The sequence below is a fragment of the Palaemon carinicauda genome, chromosome 35 (genome assembly GCF_036898095.1).
Source record: "Palaemon carinicauda isolate YSFRI2023 chromosome 35, ASM3689809v2, whole genome shotgun sequence".
Lineage (NCBI taxonomy): Eukaryota > Metazoa > Arthropoda > Malacostraca > Decapoda > Palaemonidae > Palaemon > Palaemon carinicauda.
The window spans coordinates 56,356,842-56,378,446 of NC_090759.1; the positions used below are offsets into that span (position 1 = coordinate 56,356,842).

Below are 21,605 nucleotides of genomic sequence, written 5' to 3' on the forward strand. Positions count from 1 at the left end.
TGCAGCATGGACCACTAGGGTCTATGAAAGACAACAACAAACGGAGCTACTGTCCGTTGTGACTGAGGGTCTAAAACCGCTGGTGCGGCAACAGACGGAGTTACTGCCTGTTGAGGTACCACCTTGCCTCTCTTGGGAGGTGTGCAGTTGTCGTACTGCAGCAAGTCCGAACTGACCCAGTGGCTACACCTAGGCCGTTGGACTTGCGCGGAAGGGACCGACTTGCACTTAAAAGCTGCAAGATTTGGTCCATGGTTTCTGCGAGAAACCTCTTCCGCAGACGAGGAATAAATGGGCTCTCTCGTCTTTGTGTGGGTGGGGTGATCACGTCGGCAACGTGTGTAGATACACCCGAAACCACGGAGGGAAACGTTTGTTCGTCGATCAAGGCCTGTGCAACCCATAAGTCCTTCGACATTACTTCTCCCCTGGGCTTGGGAGCTTGTAAGAGGTATCGGACTAGGTGAACAACTGGCACGAACAGACGAACCCTCGAACGCAACACTGTAACACTTTGCGCATATCACTTTATCACTTTTGATTTTCTGTTTGCACTTATTTCACTGAACTCGAAACTTTAAGTGGTTTGTACCTGAAACACGCAATCCTATCCTTCATTAAAAGGTAGTAATTGCGAAAACAGTATTACAATGTAACAGAAAAACATAATGAAAGATAAAGAATTCAGTGGCTGGAAAAGAGACTAAACACTAGATCAAATAAACTACGTTTAAAATCTCTCACCGCATAAAGCCTGGGAACAAGAATAAAACTCTAGAAACGTTTTACCTTCTTCCCCTATAGCGACTAGGGAGAAGAGCAAAAAACGAGAACAACGTTACCCGCTTGAACGAAACGTTTATCCTCCTCTCTCTCCCTCCGTCTCCATCTCTCTCTCTCTCTCTCTTGACTTAGAACCTGAGAGATGAGCCCAATTATATATATCGTTAAAACATATTATTTGTTAAAGGAAAAAAACTGAAAGGTTTCCCAAATAAAAAGTTCCTTTATTAGAATTAAAACCATTTAAGCTAAGAAAGAATGAACGAAACGCTAGAATCGGTTTACTCTTACTGCAACGTGAAACCGTGAAATACTCTCTCTCTATCGTAACGATAGAGCGCAAGTTGAACGTTCTGAACGTCAACAACTGCGGAGACTAAACAAAACGTTAGTTCAACTTTGAAAACAGTACGAGACTATCAAAGAAATTCTTTCAAAAACATTAAAATTAAAATAGCATAAATTCTTAACAGGAAAAACGATATGACGGGCTCAATGTTAATTAACTTCGGTTCCAATTAAAGACCGCCTACTATTAGGAAAGGTCGCATATAAACAAACATAAAAATTAATTTTTATAAGTTTATAATAAATGGAAGTTAATCGAAGAGGCCTATAAATGGCGGAGAGATATAAAATAAATCTATAACTTTGTTAAGCAAAATTACCAAAAACCTAAACACACTTCCGTCTAAGGGAAGGGTGGGTATAAAAAGTGAAAGAGAGTCTATACTCTCTTCGACACCAACACTTCCGTCTAAGGGAAGGGTCGGCCATTTAAAAGTGAAAGAGAGTCCATACTCTCTTCGTCACCATAATTAAATCAAATTAATTCCAAAAGCTTGCTAAGCTAATGATAAAGCTTCCTGAATAGCGAAGGCTAAACTCTAGAGCAAATACATCACCAAATCGTGAACAATAACTCCAGAACCAACAGCGTATCCAAGTAAGTCTAGCCGGTGGCACGACAGAGGAAAAATTGAGTTCTTGTTGACAAGAAGTACTTGAGTACCTGCTCACAGATGGCACTGTTGTGTACACCCCCACCTGTATAGCGATCGCTGGCGTATCCCGACCGTAGATTTCTGTCGGGCAACAGAGTTGACAGCTACATGATCATCGGGTAAGATTAATATTGAAAAAACCCAATTAATTATAATGAAAAAAAAAGACATGTCTGCATATTATTTGATATTTCCTTAATAAAATTAGATAATGTTTCCTATTTTCATACCTGACTAACACCACTATATACAGCTTCTAAAGTGACATTTTCTGGTTCTTTCATAGGAACACCAAGCTTGTCAGCCATGTCTTTTGTCACACTTCTGCGATTTCTGAAGTCATACCTAAAGAAAACAAGAATAAAAATCATAAGGAATACATAACATGAAAACAATGTGTCATTTTACATAAATATCACATGAACTATCGTAAAACTATAAACGGCGCAATTGCAATTACTAATTCACTGAGAATAAAAGAAACTAAACAAGTGAAGCCAACTTATTGACAAGAATATACCTTTAAGCAGTAATACAAAATACATTCCATCAAAATTCAATGCTGATGAACCAAAGCAAGTACCTGTATGAATAAAAACTACTGTATACAGGTACAGTACCGTATGGCAAAGCAAACAGCACCGGACTTACAAAGAATCAGCATCCGCATTCTTTAATAGTTACAAGTCTCTTTAATGTCGCTAACGTATTCAAGAATGCAGCTTGTATTTTCATTGCTATTTTTCCCAAAAAATTTCTTTTCTTTTTCTCTTTTAACATGTGCTCTCTATTTTATATACTGTATGCATTCTTAGCAAATTAATAGATTGTTCAGCTTATTTCTCATGATTATATCAATTTAAATAATAACATTAATAATAGTAAGCAATAGTAGTCATCAGGTGAATAATCACGAGGCAATAACTACTTTGGTGTTTCATATTGTTTTTGATAATGAAAGTAAGGAAGAAATTGCAGTGAAATAATTCATAAATTTTCATACTCTTATGGTTTTCTATCGGACAAATCTCTCACTATAGTGTACTTTGTTTCCACTGGAGATTAGTTATAATCTCAACAGTCTCCTAGATTATTCTTAAAATGAAATCAGTCTCTTTTACTAAATAGTTTTTTATGATGGACTAATATATGTATGGATGTATGTTTTGTAGAGAAGTGCCATGTACAAATTCAAGAAAACATCTCTTGCCATAGCAAAGTTAATGACCTGTGCACCTTACAGGGTCATTTCACAATGTAATAGGTTAACTATTTCACAGAACTAATTCTAATTCACAGTCTGCCTTGAGACCTCCAATATCTCCAGTGTAGATGGTAAAAAACTGGGGAGATGTGACATTGCAAAACTGTCAGTGGATTATGCCTTATTCCTCATACTTACTCATCTACTGTGTTCAATATAATGTGATATACAGCATCTAAAGCGGGGTTTACACGGGCGAGCAGCTCGTCGAGCCTGGCTCGACAACCCTGTATTTGAATTGATGTTCGAGCGTGTAAACGGGCTATTTGGTTGTCGAGCGCGCTCGTCGAACGGCTCGATAAAAGTAAGGCTCATCTTGACTTTTGTGGGCGGAGCTACATTGTTTGACGAGCGGTGTGAAGTTTGTGAACGTGTGAACGGGTGTCGAGCATCGAACCTCAGTTGTTATTCAAACCTGCTAGAGGAAACATCATCAAAGAAATGAATAATGGCTGCCATTAATGAAAGCAAGAATGAGAAGGAAGTCGTTCTTTGATTACATACATACATATCGGGCTCATCCAGCTTTATGGAAAGTTAAATCAAAAGACTATTCCAATAAAGTAGCCAGAAACAAAGGAATGGCGGCTCTGCATGAAATATTGAAAGAACTAATTTCAAAGCCTTAATTTTAAAGCAATAAGCAAGTTGGTGTGTGAAAATTTCTCTCTTTATAGTAGCCAATCCTTCATCCACTTTGATCTTTTTTCTTTTCTTTCTTAGTGCCACTGCTAAAGCAATGGCTATCAAATCGTCCTGGTCGAGAGACATGTTGACGTTGTTTTAGCACGAGGCACACTGAGGCTCGATGTACTGTCTGAAAGCTCTTCGAGCCGTTCTACAAGTAGGTTCGACAACCGGGCTCGACGAGCTGCTCGGCCGTGTAAACCCCGCTTAACACTACTTACCCATTTATGATCTTGCGGCTGTCAAGAGTATAAAATTTATATCAATACTGTAATATAATCCTTTTAATTTATTAGAAACTGAATCTCCCAATTAAGAAGCCAACACGTTTTTAATTTAGTGGATTTACTTTGTGTTTTTGGTAATAAGACATGTACTGTGCCAAAACTGATCCAGACACTCTTCACAAATACTGTAATAGCTTACCAAAATAATGATACCCACTTGGATATCATCTGGAGCTAAGATTCTCATGAAAGGTTAAGGAGCCATCAAAAAACTAAACCGAGGACCATGAATTGAAACACTGCCTTGCAACAAGAAGCAGAGATATTTCATTGTATTTGTAAATAGGTACAGTACTAGAAAGCTATCTCTTGAGAGAACTGAGGTTGATAAATGGTTTCAAGCGTCTTGAAGCTTTGGAAATAAAGATTTAACTATAGATCTCTCATAACTTTCTCAAAAGCATCTTTCTCCATCACTAAACTCAGTGTTCAAGTTTTCTGTTTTCTCACATACAAGTGAAACAAAATAGATTCTTGGATTATTGGGGGAAATACCATTTTCACACTTATAAAAATAACTACCCACAGATCTGCTCCTATCTCTGCAATTTCAACCTAGATCCTCAGATATTAGCCAAAACTGAATGTTGATATGATTGTTATGATCCCTTTCCCTTTCTTATGCAGTTCTCTATCTGTCAATGATATTAAATGAGACTGTGTCTTCTTCCCCATTCATAGGCAAAACAGTAAGAGCTGTCTTTAAAGTGTTCAAACTTGACAGGACTGAAGGATAAGATCTCCTCTGTGGGATTTCAAGAGTTATACAAACGATTTCCATGAACCCATGGACGATCAGAGCTGAGACACTCTTCTACCATAATTACAGAGATTATTTGATACCCTTGCAGGGGCCTGAAGTGCCCTGAGACTTCAGAGCTATACAGGCTACGATGGTATCTAGCAACAGAGGTCTCCCTCACTACATGGATGGGAAAATAATGAAGATCCATAATATTTGCTGTTCTCAAGATGCTAGTCTCAAGATACCAGGATATTGGAAATCATTCTTAAGATTGTATCTTTCTTGAGTATGGATTTAGCAAGGGAAAATCCCAAGTACTTAAATGTTAAGGATGGAAATGTGCTTCCAAGAAGAACCAATTCTTTTGGCCTTAAGATAGTTTGTAAGAATTGATCAACGACCCCTTCAGAATATGACTTGTACTATCTAAAACCCAGTCCCGCTAATTACTCAAAACGAAAAGTTATCTCGGGTCTTTTATTTGTGTCAGCCTCAGTAGAAAATAGAACTCCTAACAGCCTGAGAATCACTAATGAAACATTCCTAGTAAGTTTCTTTAACCCTAGGAGAGGCTTCCCACTTGTAAAAATGTTAAGACCTTGCTTCTGAGAGCAAAATTGTAGAAAAAAGTCCTAGGGCTGTCACTACCAGCCTAGTTCCCCCAAACCTCCTATCTACAGGTTACCTCATTGGAAAAATCCTCTACTACTACTGCTGCAGGAGTATCAAACCCCTTAGGAGGTTCTTCCATCATGACTGTCAACCTCAATATTGCAGACAAGGTTCATACAGGAGACCCCAGGCTGTCTTTCAAAATCAGCTTTGGACACCAAGTCTACACCTGATTAAATGAGGCTTCATAATCACAATGAAAGACAATTTTCTCCTTGTAATCAACATCTATCATTCCACAGATTTCCATCACACTGTCTCAAAGGTTTTGTTTATTTTCTTCCAAAATCCCTTCTGATTTTCTGAAAGAGAAAGAGGTGCAAGAATGTTTACTAACCAAAACTAAAGAGAAGGTAGAGCGTTCACATTTGGAAAGAAGAGGTTTCATAAATATAGAAACTGGTGGCTCTGAAGAGACAAGTAGCGAGCTCTTTGGATACGATTTATATATTTTGACGTATATGCACACACAGCTAAGAGTGATACCAGTTGAATGAAGACTTAGAGAGCAATATAATTTTGGATAAGTTAAGCCCATCCTTGCATTTATGGTTAGAGTTCCATATCTATGGAATTTTTCTTGAATCATCAGATGATGCACAGGGCACAGAAGCAACCTCATCTGAAGAATAGAAACTTATAAAAGACACAGAGCAGCTAGATGTCTGGGTGAGCTATGCAGCTTGTCCTTGTTCCTTGGCCTTAACCAAAAATTGCTTGAGTGTTTATATCTGTAAGCCAAGTATATAAACTGCATAAAAGACTAGAGGAGAAATGGGGATACCAGCCTCATACATCAACCAATACAGCAGAATCAGCAATGATGGGGCAAGAGTTACACTAGACCTGAGACCTTTTAAATTAGAAGCTAAATCACACAATGATGGTGTAGTACCCAGATTGTTATGCATGATAGTTCCACTGGAAGAGAAGTAGGGGTCTGTGTGACAAGTCAGATCTATAACAGTGGCACCTGAAGAGCGTAGCAGGAACAGCATGAACAGCAGGGTTGTGGTGGCCTAGTGGTAGCATCCTTACCTGGTGATTGCCAGACTGGGGTTAGAGTCCCACTCAAACTCGTTAGTCCCTTTGGTCGCTGCAACCTCACCATCCTTGTGAAGCTAAGGATGGGGGGGGACCTATAGGTCTATCTGCTGAGGTATCAGCAGCCATTGCCTGGGCCCTGTTGGTCCTAGCTTGGGTGGCTAGGGGGCTTAGGATCTGATCATTTGCAATATTTTTAGTTTCTACGGCATTGTCCTGCTTGATAGAGAAATGTTACAGTCCCTTGCCTCTGCACTCACTGACATCAATGAGCCTAGGTAGTGAGTTAGCAACCACATGTTGAGATACTACTGCTAGAGTGATTGGGTTCTTTAACTGGCCAGATAGTACTACATTGGATCCCTCTCTGGTCGACTCATTTTTCCTTTGCCTAAACATACACGGAATAGTCTGGGCTATTCTTTACACATTCTCCTCTTTCCTCAGACACCTGACAACACTATCATTGTGGAAAAAATGCATAGGAAAACTACAAATTATTTCTAGATTTATTTATTTCTATTCTTACTGTTTAGGTTGTATTTGTACAATGCTTTATTTCAATTGAATAATTTTTGTACTGTTTAATTTGTTTACCTCAAGTCCATCACTCAAAATTCTTCTTTTTATTACAGAGTGACGGGGCCCTGCACCCAGCAGTGATCAGATGCTAGAAATTTCTTATAAGATGGTGAAGATTGTCAAAAAACAGGTTCACTTGGATAAATTATCTGAATAAGAGAAATTTGTGGGACCTATTAAAGATAGGCGGCGAGAGAAATTAGGACTCCCCTCTGCTTTTGATGTCCTTTTAATTTCAATCCAGTTATCATGTAAGGTATCAGAGCTTAAATTAGAGCAAAGACTGAGAATCCTGCCAACGACAGGGCTCTGTAGAGGAATTTGAAAGTGTTGAGTTTGACCTCGCTGAGTGTTAACTGCTTTATTACCATAGACCATTATACAACTTCTGGTGGTGTTTAGCAAATATTGAGCAGAGTGCTAGGCGAGGGCAAGCAATGATTTGCTGTGGGGGATCCTTAGTATATTAGTACAGTGGACACTTTAGTGAAAAAAAACCTACTGTCGTGTGTCTTTTATCAGTAGGTAGTTGGAGATTTATGTCCAGACCCTGTACACTCACTGTGTAGATCATGAACCGCAATGTGGAGGGGTTCTTCTTCAAGCTTGAAGTTTTCTTATGTCACATGTTTGGAATTTTGTCTTGACTCTGTTGACCTTGACTGAAAAGGTTTTGTCTTGATCCTAACTGCCAAGGTTGGCTGCTGTTAAATTTTGCGTCTGGATATTTACTGTAGTGGTGGTGTTGCTTGGCGAGATCATTGGCCCACCAAGGCAACAGCAACATACACACCGTTGCATTCATTAAGGTACTAATATGTAGATTTCTGCAGCATGGCTTTTAGGAAGTTCAATTGTGCATTTGATATTTTGCCGTCCCTTTTGATTGTAGCAATGAGGAAGCCTCTGGAGCAACTGTGATGAAATATCACTTAAGAATTGTTGGCTCAAAAGAAGAATTTGAGTAACTAAGTAATCTGTCAAATTACATTTGAATTTAGCCCAAATATATACAGGGTACGCTTATGTTGGTCTTTATTTATACATATGTATGTAGATTAAATATTCAGAGGATTGATTTCTAAGAGATATCTGTCTCTCCTTCTGGTTTTGAAGGGCCTGCATTTTCCTATCACTGTATTTTTGTTTTTTCCTCTCATTAATTAAAATAGTTTTTCTTTTTTAATGAATTTTTTTTCTTTGATACATTTCCTCCCACACTGTGTCCTTTCCACCAGCCTAGAGGTAATTTAATGTATTTTTTTCCTCTCCTAATGTTTGTAATGCTCAATTTTGTTTAAGTAAGAGAACATCTTATCTAGAAAGTATATTGCTCCTCTTATTTAGGACTCCCTGCATAGAACTGCAAAGAGAGACAGGAAAATAATAGGGAAGTAAGGTTCTAGTTAGGTCCCCTTGCCCAGTATAAAATCAAGGGGTGGTGCTGAGTGCCCAGTTCATCCTTGATTAGTTTACTTTTTGCCAAGATCTCTGGGCATTCCACAGTATTTTATTGTGTAGTGAACGTTGGAGTGTGGTCGGCATCTGGACACTAGGCAGCCTGCGTGTTACATCTGGCCACAGTCTGCTAACTACTACATCATAACCAAAAAATTCTTCTTCACACAAGGGGTTACCTACTCCACTGTAACTGTTCAGTGGCTACTATCCACTTGGTAAGGGCAGAGAAGGCTCATTAGCTATGGTAAGAAGCCCTTCTAGATGACATTACAAAATGAAAACACTGTTCACAAGTCTTGAGTTGAGCTATAGCCTTTACACTGTACCATGGTCTTCACCTCTCCTGAGCTAGAGTTCTCTTGCTTGAGGGTACACTCGGCACACTATTCTATCTGTTTCCTTATACCCTTTCATCACTGGGCTACTTCCCATGTTACACCCTTTGGGCTAATACCTTCCTGATTTTCCAACTAGGGTTGTAGGTTAACCAGTTAAAACAATATGTATAAGGTAACCTCCTATGCCAAGCAGGGCTCTTGCATATGTAAGAAAGACTAGATAAAGATCTTAAGCTTGTTTGATTTAACAGTCTCTGGATAAAAACTTCTGAATTAGAAAGCTCACCAATATGACCAATAAGAAAAATAGAAAAGGATTTGATCACAGTGGAACCAACCCTCTTCATCAAAAGCTTTGAAACATTGATAAAGCCTCTTCATACTGAAAACACACACTGAGATAGAGAAACCCTTAAGCATCTTACATGTTAAATTTTGTGAACACATTTGACCCCTTACACAAGTCCTAAGCAAAAATATTTGCGAGTCTTTGTCTATGGGGCTGCAAAACTCTAGTAACTAGAATGGGGACTTGGTAAGGCACATACCTTTGCAACTGCCACTTTTGACACCAAGAAAACTGACGATGATGTGGGTATTTGATCTCAAAACATATCTGCCATCTAAATTTATCCTCATGGCCAACAAAATTTCATTTTCATGCACTTTCTGCAAGTTCATTGACCCCCAACTGCTAACAAGGGTAATGACATCATACGATAGGAAATTGAATTATGCACATTTTTGGCACTGGTTTCATGTAAATCATATAAAAATTTGCCACGATATGGCAAAGACATTTTTTTCCTTTTTTGTGACCTTGGCCTTGACTTTTGACTCAATCACTCCCAAAATATGACAAACTTATAACAAAGTTTGTATTTTCCCTAACATACAAACCTGAATTCTTTACTATAGTAGATATTCTAGTGCGAGCTTGAAAATACGGCAGAAAACCTTAACAAAGTCGTTAACAACTGGGCCGGTAGTTAGCCACCTGTTAGGGGTGGGGGACTGCCGGTCGGTAGCTACTGAATACCTTCAATTGGATTCTAGCTGGGACTATTTTTAGGGGGCGGTGACAGAGGGAAGACTTGTGTAAAGAATTCGGGTTTGTATGTTAGGAAAAATACAAACTCTGTTATAAGTTTGTCATTTGTTCCTACACTAGATACAAACCCTCATTCTTTACTATAGGAGACTTAGTCTTGAGGTCAGGGTGGTCGAGGAGTTCCCTATTCCTAGGGAAGATAGTCCTCAGACTAGACTCTTTTGATGAGAAAATCTCCCGTTAAACTTTTCTTTGTAGATCCCTATAATCTCAGCATAACTGAAAGTTTGTAATTACGTGGAAACAAATGTTTCAGGATGAAGAGGGTCGGGAACATTCGACTCGGACCCTTTCATACTTAGGATTCACCTGACCTTGAAAAGGGGAACCCTCGTGACTACGAGTACAGTATAACTTATACCCTGTGAGAGGAGTCAGATGAGTTTCATACCATATTTCCATTGGCGAGTCCAGCTGAAACTGGTTACAGACTAGGATACCCAGATGGGAGGAAGAGGGAAGCGCAGAAGATAGATGGATGTCCTTCTAAAAACCTAGTGTAACACAGAATCCCCGACCAATGGCTACTGTCCCCTGAAAGGGCGTAAGGTAGCTACATCACCTGTTGACCTGCCACAATAGGCCCTATAGAAAAGGTGTTTAGAGACCTATGTGTCACATCGGTTAAATAGTGAGTGGTGAATGTAGATTGGCGTTTCCTGACTCCAGCTCTTACGACTTGGGAGACTGAAAAATTTTTCTCAAACGCCAGTGAGGCAGCCACTCCCCTAACTTGATGGGCTTTGGGTTGAGCTGCCTCTGGCTCTCCGTGAATGGCTCTCGCAATAACTTTCTTGAGCCAGAAAGAGATAGTGTTGCGAGAGATTCTCTTCTTTACCTTGTTGGTACTGAGGAAGAGATGACAGAGGCGTGGTCTGAAAGGTCTGGTGCGCTTCAGGTATTTCCTTAGCGCCCTGACTGGGCACAATAGCAATTAGTCAGTATCCTGTGTTACCTTATTGAGGCTGGAAAATTGAAATTCTCTAAACCTCTCATCAGCCAATGAAGGATTCTGAGTTTTGGCCATAGAGCCTGGCACGAAACTGAGCAAGACTTCCCCCCATGCTCTAGAATGGGTGACTTCGTAGGATAGACCATGTAGTTCACCGACCATTTTTGCCGAGGCCAGAGCTACTAGGATGACGGTTTTAAGGGTTAGGAAGAAGTCAGAGGTCCTATTTATGGGCTCATAGGGTGGACTTTTCAAGGAATGTAAGACCACGGACACGTCCCAAGGTGGTGGTCTAATCTCAACTGGGGGGGCAAGATCTCTCAAAACCTCGAATCAACAAGGTGATATCTTCTGAGGTGGAAAGGTCAACCCCTCTCAGTCTACAGATGAGGCATAAGGCTGAAGGATAGCCTCTAATTACCGAGACTGAGAGGAGTTTTTCCTCCCTGAGGTACACTAGGAAGTCTGCCCCTAATTGAAGAGAGGGATCAAGTGGAGACACGCCTCGCCCTCTACACCAAGCTGCAAACACTCTCCATCTTGCTTGGTAGAAGTTTGTGGAAGATTGGCGCAGGTGCCTGGACATGTGCTCAGCCACCTTACTTGAAAAGCCTCTGCTTCTGAGGAGAAACTGGACAGCCTCCAGGCGTGAAGCTTCAGGAAGGGGATTCTCTCGTGGGGGACACCATTATGTGGCTGCGTCAGCAGAAGGGGTTCAGGAGGCAGAAACCTTGGAACCTGAACCAGCAGGGAAAGAAGGTCTGAAGGTCTGCGTACCATTCTCTGCTTGGCCATGCCGGGGCTATTAGATTTAGCTTGCAGTTCCGGGAGGTCCTGAGTTTGTTGATCACCCTTCTGAGCAGGCAAAAGGGTGGAAAGGCATATGCGTCCAGGTTGTCCCAAGAATGTTGAAGGGCGTCCTGGATCGCTGCCTGATGGTCTGGAACTGGGGACCCGTAGCGGGGAAGTTTCGCATTCTGAGAAGTGGCGAACAGGTCTATTGTGGGGAAACTCCACAAAGCTATTACTGTCTTCGCTACTCGAGGATCCAAAGACCATTCGCCACTCAACACTTGGTGATGCCTGCTTAGTTGATCCACCATGATGTTTCTCCGGCCTGGAATAAACCTGGCTGTGAGAGAAATGTTGTGACTTTCCGCCCACTGGCAAATCTGGACCGCTAGCAGAGAGAGGTCTCTTGCCAGAGTACCCCCTTGTTTGTTGATGTACGAGATGGCTGTGTTGTCGCTCATCAGCACCACCTCTCATCCTTGTAGATCTTTTACAAAGTATTTTAGGCCTTTCCAGGCTGCTAATAATTCCAGGTGATTTATATGGAGTTTGTTCTATCGGAGACCAAAAATCCTGATGCTAATTTTGGGCCAAGGTGGGAACCCCAGTCCCGTAGCGATGCGTCCGAAAAGAATTTTAACTTCAGACTTGGGCTTTGGAGGGGAATGCCCTTTTGGGTATTCTCTCTGGTTGACAACCAATGAAGATCTTGTATCACCAGAGCTGGAACCTCCACTGACAAGAATGGGGAATCGATCTTTTGAGACCAATGGGTCTTCAGATGCCACTAAAGACTTCTCATTCTTGATCTTCTGCCTGGAACTAGTTTTTCCAGGGAGGAAAGATGGCCCAGAATTCTCTGCCACGACTTGGCTGTAGGAGGCAGTGGAGACGAGTTGGGTGATGGATTTCCAGTCTCCGAAGTCTGTCTTCCGAAGAGAACACCCTCCCTACCTGGGTGTTGATGGACATACCCAGATAGTTAAAGACTTGGGTTGGAATCAAGCAAGACTTCTCTGCATTTACATGGATCCCCAAATCCTTGCTAAGGTCTAAAATTCTTCTCAGGTGATCCAGAGCTAGCTCCCTGGACGAGGCCAGGAGTAGCCAATCATCTAGGTACCTTAGCAGACGTATCCCGTGCTTGTGAGCCCACGAGGAAACGAGTTCGAAAACCTTCGTAAAGACCTGTGGGGCGGTCAAGAGGCCGAAGCATAGGACTTTGAACTCGAAGATTCGACCCTGAATCAGAAAGCGCAGGAATTTCCAATATGCGCGATGGATCAGCACTTGGAAATATGCATCTTTTAAGTCCACAGATGCCATAAAGTCTCCCGGACGCACTGCTTGGGTCACGAAGGGTGCTGTCTCCATTTTGAATGGAGTTTACTTCACAAACTGATTCAAGGTACAGAGATCGATTACTGGTCTCCAACCTCCCGAGGCTTTTTCTACCAGAAAGAGGCAACTGAAAAACCCCGGGGAGGTGTTGGAGACCTCTTGTACGGCGCCTTTTAGAAGCATGCACTGGATCTCCCAAGCTAGGGCTTGCTGTTTTCCGGGATCCCGAGGGACCTGGGAGGACGAGATCAGGGGAGGAATTAGAGGAGGAGAGCCTATGAAGGGGATGCGGTACCCCCAACGAAGCACCTTGATGGTCCATTGCATGGCCCCCATAGCCTTCCACCTCCTCCAACTCCCCAGCGGGCACCCCCCAACGCACTGTGAGGGGGGAGCCGTGACCCTATTTCTGTCTAGGGTTCCTCCCTCTGCCTTTAACTTTAGGAGGAGCCGACTTTCCTCTGCCCATAGGTTTAGCTATAAAAGAGGGGCGGCTGAGGCTCTTGGCTGGGAGTGGAGTTGCAGTTGTGGTTTTGGGTTATGGAGTTGGCTGCTGTTGCATTGTGCGAAGGGAAGCAGCCTTTTGCATCACGGTGTCCTGCATCTCTTTCCTCCAAGTATCTAAGGCAGAGGAAACTGCCTGTTTAGAAAAGAGGAGAGGTTGCAGAAGGTCCGAGTTTCTCAAATCTGACTTCTCGGCCTTACCGATGCTCCTATGAAGTCTGGAAACTACCAATTCTCTCCTTTTGAGGATCCAATTGCCCCACATGGTTACAGTTGCAGCAGTTAGGAAGTCCATTGTCTTAGCCCCAGCAGCTAGGACTTCCTGCAGGGACTGCATGGAGTTTTGGTTTGATAGGTCTTCGTGACTCGCTAGGTAGCCGACTGTGCCTGACCACGTGTCAAACCAGGATAATACCTCCAGAAGGGACATTGATGCTGCTTCCATTACCAAGGCTTCTGTGGCAGTGAAGGAGACTGGGAGAGAAGAGTCTCTCTCTGAAGAGCAGCCAGGTGTGAGCCTTGCTGTGAGGGTATCCAGGGTCAGAGGAGAAAGGTTGGCATCTCTGACCTTGTAAAAGCGCTTTTGCCTCGAAAACAGGAATTGCTGAAGTTTATGAGATCCTTGAGACTTCAAGGAACCCGTTTCCCCCGAGACCGCCTGCGAGACCTTCCTCACATGGCCTGAAGTGTGAATAGACCAGGGAAGTTCAATCCTGATCTTAGGGTTTGGTGGAGGACGACAGAGTCTGTCTAAAGCTGGAGTGTCGGTATGTGGAGGCGACAGATGTAGATCACCGAGGCCTGAGATATTACACATACAGTAGTTCTTAGAGCCCTCAGATAGGAGGACTCTAAGTCCTTTGATGGTTGCTCTTCCGAGGAATCTTCAAGTCGCGCTAATTCCTCGCGAGGAAGGGTGATAGAAGTCCGAGTGTCTGGAGGTAACGGCGAAGTAGGATACTCCATTGCTGTTGTTCCAAGGGAAGGCTGAGTGCTGGCTAATGGCGCTGCGCGCGCCTGAACTTGCCTGGAAGTCGATGGTCTAGGCGTAGGTGACCAAATTATCGGTACTGTCTTAGTAAGAGGTTGCATTGATCGACGGTCTGGCCTTTTCCCTCTGTTCTCAACCGAGGAGAAGAAGGGTTGAACCCCTGCATCTTCTTCCGAGTTTCTTGAGAGGCTTGTATTCCGTAACTCGTTAGGGAGCACGGGAAGCGGAGCTGTCCTGTCTGAAACACGAGGGCGAGGTGAATGACCCCGCGCAGATATGCCCGGAGACTTGCGCGATCGGGAGGTTGAAGGACGGGAGCGTTCTCTCTCTCTTGATACGTAGCGACGGTGAGGAGAAGTGCTCTTTCTCCCTTTCCTAGAGCGATCTGAGCTCCTCAAGCTAAAATGTGAAGGAAAGGGATTGCGCTCAGAGTGCGCTTTTCCCTTGTCCGCGCTCCAAGCGCGATTAGATGAAAAATCGTGGGAAGCGCTTCTCCAACGGGAGTGCTTATTACTCTTAGGAGAACTCTCTTGTGACAAAGAGCGAGAACGTATCGTAGCGCTCTTTTTCTTGAAGCACCTAGATGATCCCTCGCAAGAGAAGTCGATCACGAGGCAGAACGATGACGCGAGGATGCGCTCTTCTTATGTTTGTGACGAGAGCGCTTATAGTCTCTCGGCGAGACATTTCGTGAAGAGATAGAAGGCGAGGAAGAGCGAGAATGATGACGTCTCTTCCTATGTCGCCCGTCTCTCCGACGAGAACGTCTGGGCGAAGGAGAGCAAGCTCTCCTTTTCCTCTTCTCTCTCTCCCTCCTAGCCTCCGAGGAGGACGATGAGGAGGAGGAGGAGGAGGAGGAGGAGGAGGAGGAGGAGGAGGAGGAGGAGGAGGAGGAGGGCGAGGGGGAGGTATTGCGATATTTGCGCTTGCGACGTTGTGGTTTCGTAGAAGCGCAAGCGAGGAGCAAAGTAGGCGCCGCGGGAGCTGAAGTTACTATATCTGCTGAAACTTCTGCGGCCGCCGACTGAGTTGACGGGAGGTAGGCGAGGTCCGGAACTCCCGAAGGCTACAAAACAGAAGGGACCCAAAGTAAAACTGTGCCCGCGAGGAACTGGTTCCACACTTCCTCCGAAGGAGCACCAGGAAATCCAAGGGCAGGCCATACCGCTCGTACGTGATCTGGAATGGAAGCGGTAATAGAGTCATTCCCAATGGCAGAAAAAATTGTCCCACTGGGAGGGGTAACGTGATCCGCCTGACCAGGGGGAATGGGGGTTAAGTCAATGGTGCCGCTCTTCCTTGACTTCCTCCCGGAGGATGGAGGCAAGGAAGAGTCTGAAGGGAGAGATAGAGAGGCTGAAGAAGAGGCCCGAGACTCCTTACCTTTCGACGGCGAACCTGGAGGTAATGAATCCATCTTGGATTTCTTCTTCTTTCTCTTCACGAACTTTTCCCACTGAGAGGCGACCATTCTCTACATACTTGGCAGAGGGAGCCTTCGGAATGCCCTATGACCTCTGCACAAAGGGCATAGGGAATGAGGATCCACCTCCGGTGGTGACATGAATGTGCTACAAGATTTCGGGGGAACCCCGAGACACTTCCTCATAATAGAGGACATCACATCTAATAAAGAAAAAGAAAAAGTTAATCAAAAACACAATAAAGAAAGGCTAGTCTGCCAGTCAAACAAAAGCAGGAGCAGCGGTGTTACCACTGCAACGGCTAGAATTCGATTGAAGGTATTCAGTAGCTACCGACCGGCAGTCCCCCACCCCTAACAGGTGGATAACTACCGGCCCGGTCGTTACCAACCTTGTTAAGGTTTTCTGCCGTATTTTCCAGCTCGCGCTAGAATATCTCCTATAGTAAAGAATGAGGGTTTGTATCTAATGTAGGAACAAATGACAAATTTGGAAGCAATTTGTATTTTTCCTAACAATACTAAAGACAAGGAGGAACGTACAGAGGAGAGGTCCCCATTTTTGTTTCATTTGTTTGATGTCGGCTAACCCCCAAAATTGGGAAAGTGCCTGGGTATATGTATCTATGTACTAAAGACTCCTCTCGAGAGTGCCTGTACAGAACAGTCTAGAGGCAAAGCGGGAAGGGGCTCATCCGAGACCTCGTAATACAGTATCTCCTCTGTTGCATGAACGGTGGTGGGAGGAGTTTCGAGGATGAGCCCGGGCGGAGAGAACTGGAAGAGCCGGCAATCTGGGAGAATGCCTTCATCCTGGCAGTCGTCAAGCCGTTCGACCAGGGCAAAGCTGCACTGATCTTAGGAGGTCATTGGGTTAAGTAAACATGGTCAAGGACGGTGTCCTTGCCCTCTTGAAAGAGGTCGTAGAGCTCAGCTAACCAGTTAATAGCCATCATACAGGTTAGAGCCCACTAGATGGCATACTCCAACTCTGAATACTGTACTTCGTACTAGCGGCCCTGGGGAGGTAGTCATCCTCATATTCCTGGTCATCTTCCACCCCCAAGCTCTCCTCCATAGGAGCCCAGGGTTGGTCGAGGTCGTCAAAGTTTAAAGATGGGGTGGAGGTCGCTTGCTGATGTCCCTGCTGCTACTGGAGAGGTCCCACGTGCTCTTTCTTGCTGAAGAGCCGCTCTAGCCTTGGCGTTCTTCGGCATCGTCTTGGAGTCCTTAAACTCTTGGAGGCGGAAGAAATTCCTCCAGTAGTGATAGCCTGGAGAGTTCTTGCCGTCCCGAAGAGGTCTGACCTTCTCTTGCAGAAGGTGGTGCCGCAGGTTCTCCCGGTGGTCTGGCGACAGGACGAAGTTCTGGAAGGACCACCTCAATTGCAGACGGACAAAACCTGGAGACACGAGATATCTCCCGCAAAGATCATGAGCCCCGACTTGTATGGTGGTGGAGAATATCACCCGGTGGGGGGGAGTCTATTTCTTCAGTCTCCTTTTCTGCTTGTTTGTAGGGACTGGCGTCACTTGAAGCTGTGAGAGGTCCTGCTGGATGTGAGCAGCAATTCCTGCAGCTCTACACACCCTCATAATGGGCAAGACAAACACCTGATGGTTCGGGGCCTTGGAAGAGGTAGGCCTCTGCCTAGGGTTAGAAAGGGGAGAGGTAGAGGAGGAGGAGACCGACTTCTCCAACAGGATACTTGGAATAGATGCTACTGCCACCTGCTTCGATGGAGGTGATGTTCCTGCGACAACCTGCTTCACTGCCTTCACCAAGGTGTCGAACTATGATGGAGCTTTCCCCACTGCAGAAAGGTCCGGGATGTCCAAGGGGAAGTTAACAGATTGTGATCACCTCCTAGATGATTGTGGTCTAAGTACCTGAAAGTGGGGACATGCAGGTCTCTCATCCTGGAGAATCATCAAGGCCATGTCCTCTTAACCTATCCTGAAAGGAGGATATGGAGAAAAGGAAGTAATAGGGCCATACAGTACTTCCTTGGAGGTTCCTTGAGGCCAGAGGGCAAGTTAACTGGGTGCTCAATTCTCGCTGGCGAGACAGAGTGACGCACGGGCACAGGAAGGGCAGCCCTGGGTCTAGAAGAGCATGCGATGCACATGCACAAGAGCTGGAATGGTCACCGATGGTCTGTGAAGCTCGTCCAGGTGGCGTGGCAAGCAATCAAACGTGAGCCAATGATTGCGCACTGAATGATGATGACGAGGTGATGAGTGACAATCACGAGCTGGCGAACAGCAAGTGGGCGAACGGCAAGCAGGGTGCTAGGGAGTGAAGATCATGAGCAGGCCAAGAGCACGCTGATGAGCGACGATCACAAGATGGCGAGCAGCGATCAGGAGAGACAAGATTACGCGCTGGCAAGTGACGATCCCGGGCTGACTAGTGACGATTGTGAGGTGGCGAGCGGCAATCACAAGCAGAAGGGCAAATGTCTGGAAGGTCGAAAAAAGCTGTGATCCTTTGACGAAGTGGACACTGTCGTCAGCAGCAGATCGGAACTCGGGTGGAGAGTGGGCGCGCTGAGCTCGTCCATGGCGATCCTCGGCAGGGAAGTCACGTTGCGAAGGACTGAAAGATGACGAGGTGGGGCGACATGTAGCAGGAACATGTCTAGGCCTTTGTTCAACCCCCTCATCGGATGTACATACGACATACATACATACATACCTATGTATTTATAACATTTGTTTATCTTTCACGACACTTTCTTTGTTTTTTGAAAACGCGACAACAGATATTACGAAGAGGAAAGAACACAGACTTCAGTGTCAGCACCAGGAGCAGGAGAAGTCAAAAGCAGAACTTTGCAAACGGCAACGGAATCAACAACAGCACTTCCCGGCGTAAAAACTTTTACTTCGGAGGAGACTGGAGTTAGTTTTCTCTCGGCCCCCAGCTGTAAGAGCTCCATCAACAAGTCCTTCAAAGGTTGGCCTGCAACCCCCAGCAACAGCTAAACCTGTAAAAAGTCAGAGTATGAGAAGGATTTCCCCAGACGGAAGAGGCGGAGTTGCTTTTCTAGGGGAATCAGCACCTTCCCTAGATCCCCAGGGTTGGCCTAGTGTTAGCTGGTCAACTCTCTTACTCTACCGATTCATACAGAGACCGATCAAGCACGAGCTTCGGAAGAGATCGGGGGGATCAAGGAAGAAGTAAGAGGGTTCTTCATCTGCAAGAAGACCTCGAAGGCAAAGGATCTCTCTTTAACTTCTTCTTGCGTTGTCTCCAAATCTCTCCTACTGGGAAGACCACTTCCGGCATTCATCGCAGGTGTTATCCTTGTCACAACGTCGTCCTCGGTAGGCCGGACACAATGAATGGGGGTCGATCCCGATGGAAGACCCCGAAGGTAAGGATCTCTCTTTGATTTTTTCTTGCGCTGTCTCCCAAATCTCTCCCACTGGGAGGCAAACCATTCCCGACATTCATCGCAGCTGTTATCCTGGTCAAAACGTTGTCCTCGGCAGGTTGGATACAATGAACAGGGGTAGCTGTCGACGGAGGATATGAAGGTCCCACAGGTGCGTCCTCCAGATCTTGACCAAATCCACATGATGGATGGCAGGAAAAATACACAAGCACACCAGAAAAAATAGCAAAGGAAAGAATTAGTTCAAATGGCAATGTCTGTTGGGGAGGACAGAGACATCTGCTCTCCAACGAGCCAAAAAGAAAAGTGAGAAGGCAACACTGGTGTGTGAGTGAGAGGGATAGCAGGATACCTTCACTATCCACAACCCCCCTAACTAGCGGCCCGGTAGTTATACCTCGCCTAATAGTTTTATGGCTATTTTTCCAGCTTCGCCAAAAGATAATCCCTATAAATAGCAGAGCGGTTTGTATTCAGTGTTGGAAAAACTATTTCTTCATATGTTTCTCTGAAGAATGATCTCTGGCTGTTTTCTTCAACACCTGCCTTTACAGTTAATATCAATCATCCTTCATGTTAGAATATGACAAATTCGGAGATAATTTTTATTTTTCCTAACCATACAAACCTTAGCTATTTACATTGGGTGTTACTTTCGGCGTAGCTGAAATGACAAGCCATTAGATTTTAACGAGGGTTTCCTACCCCGCGCCAGTTAGCAAGGAGGGGTAGCTTGCTACCCCTCCCCCCCTCACACACCGGTGAAATGTCTCACTTCACTTAGAGGTAGGACTTGACTTGGGGGACAGGTCTGGCGGGCAAATATGTGTAAATAGCTAAGGTTTGTATGGTTAGGAAAAATACAAATTATCTCGGAATTTGTCATTTGTTCCGTAACCGAAATACAAACCACGCTATTTACATTGGGTGACTTACCCCTTAGGAAGGGTGGAAAGTCCCCAGCCATACTGGCTTTGGCTTTACCCAGGGACTCAGAATCCGAGTGAGTCGCACTCGAGAAAAGGAGTCCCTGCACCTCACAAGTTCCTTGCTCCGCAAGGAAACGTGTGGCCTACATAAGCTTGTGTGTGAAGGAAGAAAGTGTGACCCGTCCTAGGCAATTGACCTGGAGTTCCAGAAGGAACTCTGGGTTAGGACGTTCCCAATACCACCTCGTCAGGGTATGGGGGACGCGACAGTATTTACTCAATACTCGGAACACAAGGAAGCATGGTTTACCTGCAGAGGTTTGAGGTCAGCTATGCAGAGACCAGGATGCTGCTTCCCCAGTAGAGGGGATGATGAACAAAGAAGTAAGGGCCAGACATACTTCTTTCGTTCATGCAGACTAAAACCTGATAACAATGCCCTCAACCTTCTGCTACCTGTCCAAAAAGGAGCCTGAGGTTAGACCAGCTGTTGTGTAGCCACCACAGAGCAATGGAAACGTATCGATACTCCAGTGGGTCACATCCTGCAGGAAGCGGGCTGCGAAGGTCATTAGACGCTTTCAGACTCCAGCTTGTAGCACCTGCGTCACAGAGTAGTTCTACTCGAAGGCGAGGGATGTTGCGATGTATCCGACATCGTGCTGTAGGGCGACGTGACGGGGGAGGGTCTGGATTCAGGTCGAGATTAATGTCCTTGAGTCCGAGCTGAAGAGGTATACTGGTGACTCTCCCCTGTGTCCTCCCTGTGCTCCCAACCTGGCTGCACGTGAGGACAAACTGCAGCTGTTCTCAAAGATAACCCCTCGATTCCTTTACTGGCAAGGAGGAGGAGGTTAGGGTCATCTGATACAGAATGGAGACTCGAAATCTTGAAGTAGTCGGACCGAAGGCCCGGGACTCCAAGATTCTGAGTCTAGAAAACAACTCAGGAGCGAACCTGAATGTTGCCTTCCCCTATTCTCTTGAAAGGGCGGAATCGTACGAGACCATGAAGATTGCTTACACACTGGCCGAGGCCAGAGTGAGCAGGAGCACCGTCCCCCAAGACGGAATACGATCAGAGGCCTGACGTAATGGTTCTTGAGAAGATCTCTTAAGGGACTAACGAGTCCGAACCATGCTCCATGGAGGAGGTCTCACTCCGACTGGGGGCAGGACGTTCGCAGCTTCGCATGAGCGAAGAAAGGTCCAGAGGGAAGGAAAAAGTCTATTCCTTTCAGCCTGAAGGCCAGGGAAAGGCTGAGTGACAGGCTTCACTGCCGAGAGCGAAAAAG

General features: G+C 44.9%; 1 protein-coding gene across 3 annotated transcripts in view; it reads right to left on the minus strand.

Moving 5' to 3' along the window:
- Window positions 1-21,605, minus strand: part of l(3)neo43 (cytochrome c oxidase assembly protein COX16 homolog l(3)neo43) — a 98,925-nt gene that overhangs the window by 10,746 nt on the left and 66,574 nt on the right. For all 3 annotated transcript variants that reach the window (XM_068359047.1, XM_068359050.1, XM_068359048.1), the window contains exon 3: window positions 2,018-2,132. In XM_068359047.1, the coding sequence (XP_068215148.1) occupies window positions 2,018-2,132 (115 nt within the window). The remainder of the gene's footprint in view (window positions 1-2,017; window positions 2,133-21,605) is intronic.